This window comes from Hetaerina americana, unplaced genomic scaffold (genome assembly GCF_022747635.1).
Source record: "Hetaerina americana unplaced genomic scaffold, ioHetAmer1.1.p SCAF_11, whole genome shotgun sequence".
NCBI lineage: Eukaryota > Metazoa > Arthropoda > Insecta > Odonata > Calopterygidae > Hetaerina > Hetaerina americana.
Genome location: NW_027286181.1, coordinates 32,181,301 through 32,187,481, shown reverse-complemented (window position 1 = coordinate 32,187,481; position 6,181 = coordinate 32,181,301). Strand labels below are relative to the sequence as shown.

General features: G+C 33.6%; 1 protein-coding gene across 1 annotated transcript in view; it reads left to right on the top strand.

Moving 5' to 3' along the window:
• The first annotated feature begins 1,804 nt into the window (after positions 1-1,804).
• LOC139700853 (uncharacterized) overlaps positions 1,805-6,181 on the top strand; it is a 37,242-nt gene continuing 32,865 nt past the window's right edge. Inside the window, exons 1-2 of the mRNA XM_071599283.1 lie at positions 1,805-1,927; positions 5,908-6,036. Coding sequence (XP_071455384.1) covers positions 1,838-1,927; positions 5,908-6,036 — 219 coding nt within the window. The 5' untranslated portion in view covers positions 1,805-1,837. The remainder of the gene's footprint in view (positions 1,928-5,907; positions 6,037-6,181) is intronic.

The window sequence follows — 6,181 nt, the reverse complement described above, 5'->3', positions numbered from 1 at the left end:
CTTTTGCCGTCGGGATCTCCTTTCTTCGAGGGTCTAAATTAATGAGAACTCTCTGCGTGTTATTTCAGGCTTTATTCCCCTGAGTTACGCTCTTTTTTCATTTATTCAAACCAACTTTACAGATGTTTCGCCTTCCCGGTCATTATCGTAGCGGTAATATAAGCGTTTAGATAACCATGTAGTGCCCATCCGTCGGCATGCCATGAAAAAGCGACCGCTATTAAATATTTAGGCACAGTTTGCATCCATTTCTGTGTGTATCAAGCTGTGTCAAATGTATCTAACGTATCCATAAATTGTAATATTTTGCTTGAATTGTTTACCATTTTAGATATGATACGTACTGGAAAACAAAACTTTTTAATTTAGTCTAAGTATACAAATTCTTTGTTGGAGATATTATTGACAGCCTTATGTCTAAGGGTCGTTCAGTGGGGAAGAATCGGGAATACCGTACTATCTTAGAGAAGATATATTGCATTGAGGGAGAAAATGACCTAATTATTCGTCATGTTGATTTGCATCTTCTATGTAGGCGAAAAAAAATTATGGTAAAATTTCCGTTGAAAATGCATTATTAAGTTGCACTTAAAGAATTAAAATTCAGAGGTTTTTTTAGAATTAGTCTTCAATTTACAGGTACCTCTTTTATGAATGCTCAGTGATACCTACACAATACATACATACTTCTAAATCTTTGATGTTGTGCATAAATCAAGTCTTCTTCTAATCTCACCAAATATAAAAATACTTAATACAATTAAGTCAATTTAATGTTTGCATATTGATATTTTTTAATATGGTTAGTCATTGGAGTTTTCTGATTCCCACATGTTAAGTATGAAAATAAGGTGATAGAAAAATGATCTTGTGCAGAGCTTGTTAGAACTTCGTCTGGTCAACCCATACATGATTTTCATTGTGAATTCTTGAAAGGAAGAAATGTTTTACATTCACTTTTTTTTAGGTTTTCTATAAACATTTTCTGCACCTTAACCTGCATTTCTTGCTATCCACCCAATCATCAAGTGGATAAATCATACATCTTAGTTTCAAACACTTGTTTCTCTTAAAAAGGTTTACTTAGGTGGTGTCGTGAATTCCAACACACACTGGCCTAATCTTAAAGATAATGTGGTTAAGGTTAAAACATAATATAGTATAGGTGGGAGTGGTGTGAAAGGAGTAGAAGAGTTAGAAATGTGAACAGATGGGTTTTATGACAACTGTTTGGAATATACTTGATTGATTTAGGCCACTATTCACATGGATACATTAAAATTCAGAATAAAATTTCATTAATTGAGAATATGTTTACATACACCCTAAAATATTTCACTTTTGAGAAAAATATACCCTCTTTGTGGTAATATATCCAATGTATTTAATTAGTACTAAATATGAGTTTGCAGTACAATATGATACATTTAGCAATGAAATATGAATATGTATTTGAAAATCTCAATAATTTAGGCATGGAAATGCTTATTAAAATGCATTAATATCGACAAGCATAAATCCAGTAGAAGGTCCATATAAAACCTTTGCCATATTTTATATTTGGTGTTTGGGAGTGTGATGGATAAATCAGTAGATCGAATTATCGCATTGGCAGTCTTCTGAAAAATGAATATAGCTATTTTGATTATTCAATTTATGTGCCCATATCTATAGTACACCTCAAGATGTGAATTTAGTCTGTCGGGCATGATTTTCTATTTTCTAATGAATATTGATCTTGTTACTTTTTCAGCTGGATGGAAGGACTCATGCAGCCTGTGCATTCCGCTCCTATGGGGGTGTTGGGAGAAACGTGGCCGATGCTTTAGGCCGACTGATGCCTCGAGATCATCCACCACCTCTATTCATATCAGCTGTTGGGAATGATTCAACTGGAGAATCTTTGTTATCAAACCTCAAGCACTTGGTATGCATAGAAAAGCTTTCTATTCCAGATGCATGCATCTTTTACAGGCCAATTTGCAAAAATGATTAATTAGATTATCAATATATTAATTTCCTAGTAAATTTCTTTATGTCATATCCAAGGGAGGGATGCCTCATCAGTGTAAGGGGATAGGACAACCACAATAGTTATGCCTTTAAACTCATTTTCCTGGTATGTTTATTTTGTACCCAAATTTTGCAAATGTATTTTTTAAACTGCTATTTTCATTCAATTTTTGAGCTATTTCAAGAAATTAATAGGCATGCAGTCATTGATTTATTCCCCAATCAATTTCCTAATTTATTAGTCCCAAGGAAAACAAACTTCAAAATTCCTGACAATAAGAAAGAAGAGTAAATACTTTGTGAACAGTATCATCATAATTCTATTTTATTATAAAAGTTTGTTACATTTCTTGAGTCAACTGTCTTTGTGAGCAAAGATTTATTAGCAAAAATATTTTACCCATTGGTTGGCAATCCCAGAGATGCCATTTTTCTCAAGTTTCCTCAGTAATACTATACAATCAACTGAGCCAAAAGCCTTTTTAAAGTCATAGAAAACACCAATTACATTATTCTTTTTATCAAGTTCAAGTAGGATATCATGAATAAATTTATTGATAGCAGTTTCAGTCAATTTGTTTTAATGAAACCTAATTGAGAATCAGAGAGGATATGGAATTTACTTTGGAAGCACGGCAATCTATAATATATTACTTGTTCAAGTAACCTGGGAACACAGATCGGCATTCATATTTTGTGGATCACCTCCTTTAAATGTAGGGATGACTTTGGTCACCTTTAGCTTATTGGGGAATATGCCTGAGGATAGAGATTCATTGACTAAATGTGTAACGACATGGATTACTGAAGGATTTACCATTCCTTTCAACAGAAAGCATGGTAAATCATCATATTCAGCTGAGTTTTTCTTATTTATCTTTTTAATTATACTGCTGATTCTTTGTCATCAGCAGGATGAAGAAAGATTGTAGGAGTATGGTGGGGCATACCCTTAAATAGTGTATTAGGACTTGGTTATATTATTATGCTGTCTTGTTATTGAATTTGAAAATATTTTCATTGCATAGGTTGGCAATATTGTATTAGTTGGTAACAAGAACATTAATTATGAGAAACAGCATCTATATTTAACATCTGAAATTCTGGGGACTGAGTAGTCTTTTTAATGAGATTCCAGGCATATTTACTATGATTGTCAGTGGATTTTAAGATGAGTACATTATAGTATCTTTTGGTCTTTGTTGCCAAATTATTGTGTTACTACTTAATGGACCTATAGTATGCCCTCAGTGGCACAGAATCATTTGATTTCAGATTATCGGAAACCTCTTTTAGAATAGCAGAAGAAGCCTTAATTTCTTCAGTTATCCATTTACCTACATTTTGTTTTATGGAGAATGGGTGTGCTTACCGGTATCAAAGGGTAAAATGCATTGAAACAATGCAAGGATATCATGGAAGTTGTTGAATTTTTCCATGAAAAAGCTAGCACCATTTGTAAACACACACTCCCAGGATTGCTCCCGTGGTAAGCATTCAAAATGCGATTGAGCTAAGGAAGAGTAATACTGCTTGTATTGAATCCTATTATGCATAGTGCTGGTATCTCCATTGAAAAGGAACTTTGAAAATAGGGTTTTATGGCTGGAGAAATGAGTATACAAGGTTAGACTTTCACTCAGTACAATGTTTGAGAAGATGTTATCTATGATTGTGGAGGAGGAACTGGTAACCCTTGTGGGCTCGCTAATTGAAGAGGTTAAGTCAAAAGTCATTAGTGTATCCAATACATGATTCTTCCACGTAGAGAGAGAACCAAAGTCATCATTAAAGTGACCACAGATAATGGTGTTATCTGAGTCCTTGGAAATGGCATGTAAGGTCTTGCAAAAAAGGTCCATAAAGACAGAAAAGTCACCATGAGGTGACCTCTATATGCACATTTATATCATCAAATGATAAGTGCAAACCACAAAACTCAAAATAAATCTCCCTGCTAAGGTTTTCACCACAAATATTATAAATGCTCTCAAATGCAAACAATATTGGGCTGGTGATCGATTGAAAATAGTTCGAGAATACTCATTTAGAACGTATAAACTGTATGTTTAAATGCAAAATCTTTGGGGCACTTTTCCTGTCTACGGAATGTAGTCACATGGTCTCTTGTTCATTTCTGAGCTTGATAAATTTATTTATGATGACACCACTTGGCCAAGGGAGAGGATTAACAAATTAATTGTAATTCAGCATGATCGATGCCAGCCTTGAAGGCACCATGGGAACTTTTTCCTGAAGTTGTTTTGCAGGATTCACACACAACATTGAACTTTTTATATGCTCACTCACTTCCTTTTTAGCAGTGTCTTACGCCAAACGACTGACATACATGTAATTCGTTCTCATAGCTGCACGGAGACTGCCTGCATTCTCGCGTTTTTGCTCACCATGCTTAATTGGGAAGATTTTATGTTTCCTTGTCTTCTAGTACAGCACGATGGTGAAGTTATCATCATCAGGATTCATTGTACACTCTTGCTTATTCCGTACCTTGGTTTAGTTTGTGAGCTGAGATTTTCCATTGCAGGTGGCTTATAGTTTTCTGAGGGTAGCTTGCATGGGGTCCTTCCGATTGAAATAAAAACCTGGGAGGCATTTCTACACCTTCCATGCTTTCATTTGACACAGTCATTTAAATATTTCAGCTGTTATGGACATCCTTGCATATTTTTTGTAATATGATGGTTTATCTGCTCTTATTCTTTAATATATTGTATAGTTATCATCATTTACATCCACGTAATTTAGTAGGAGGATTTATACCAGTATCCACAGAAAATGAGTGTCAGTGCCAGGTTATCTCAAAAAAGAAGAAGAGCTCTAAAGAACTTAATTGAGACACTTGGAAATGAATCTTGTTTAAAGAATGTTAAAATAAGTCACTACTGAGCGAAACATAACAATCCATTTCAATTATCTAATTTTTTAGGGCAATTTATAAAAAACTAAGGGCTAAAACTCATCTTTATCTGACCAATCAATACATCACTGCGTCAGTTTCATATGGTGAGATTTCAGATTTCTCTGGATAAGTATTTCACTCATGAACCACTTTCATTTGCAGGTTCATTTTCATTTTTGTGGAATTTTGTAAAGGATGCTATAGAAATTGTTTTTCCTTTGGGTTCTTCATGAAACTCTAGAAAATGATTCAGCAACTGTGACAGAATGAATATTTCATTCAAATAATCCAATTTCTGGGTTATTTATTGTGCAAAATGTAAGCATTAATGTGAAATTTCAATATTACTTAGTCTTCGGTACTTAAGAAATTAAAATATTGTCACAAAAGGTCTTTTTCTTCTCTCGTAAACTTGCCATATTTCCATCATACTAGAGTATTATCCTCTTTTGAATAACAATGCACTCTCTGCCATTCATCCAAAAATGGCTCGACAAGAAGCATATTTTTCTTAAAATACTTAACGTTTAACCGTCTGTGGTACAAAAGTAAGAAAGGCAAAGAAATAGCTGTATGCAAATATGTAAGTTCCATTCTGCAGGACAAGTCTAAGAAGTCCATTTTGGAATGTTCACAGTGAACTGGAAATCTATTACCACCCAACTTGAACCAACACTTTTTCAGAAAAGTTTGTGAAATTTAATGTTTCATTCCAATTATAGTTTAATACCAGAATTAAATGATACTACATGAGGCATAGAGTTTCATTCCAAACTCAAACTAAAGAAGTTATAGAAAAGATACATCTAAATTATTATGGAATGAAACTCATAGTTGAGTTTTGGTTTCATTTAACAATCCTTATGTTATCCTCCAAAAATAGTGATATTTATTTAATGCGCTTTTGAATATTTCATTACCTTCTGTTAGAATGAAAATCATGCATAACAAATACTATGACTTCATTTCAGGACACAAGAGGAGTCCTCATCTCATCAGATGAGTCGACAGCCAGCTATACAGGCATCATTGATAAAAAAGGAGAATGCCTCATGGGAATTGGTGATATGGCAGCTCATATGTTAATTACTGCAGAGCATGTAAGTACATCTTTTTTCAATAGAATTTACTGCAAAAAATACTAGAGGAAATTTACACTTTTGTAGTTTCTAGCTTTTAAGACTTACATACATATATAAATAATGCATTAATAAAGCATACATTAATATTTCTAATTATTGATTA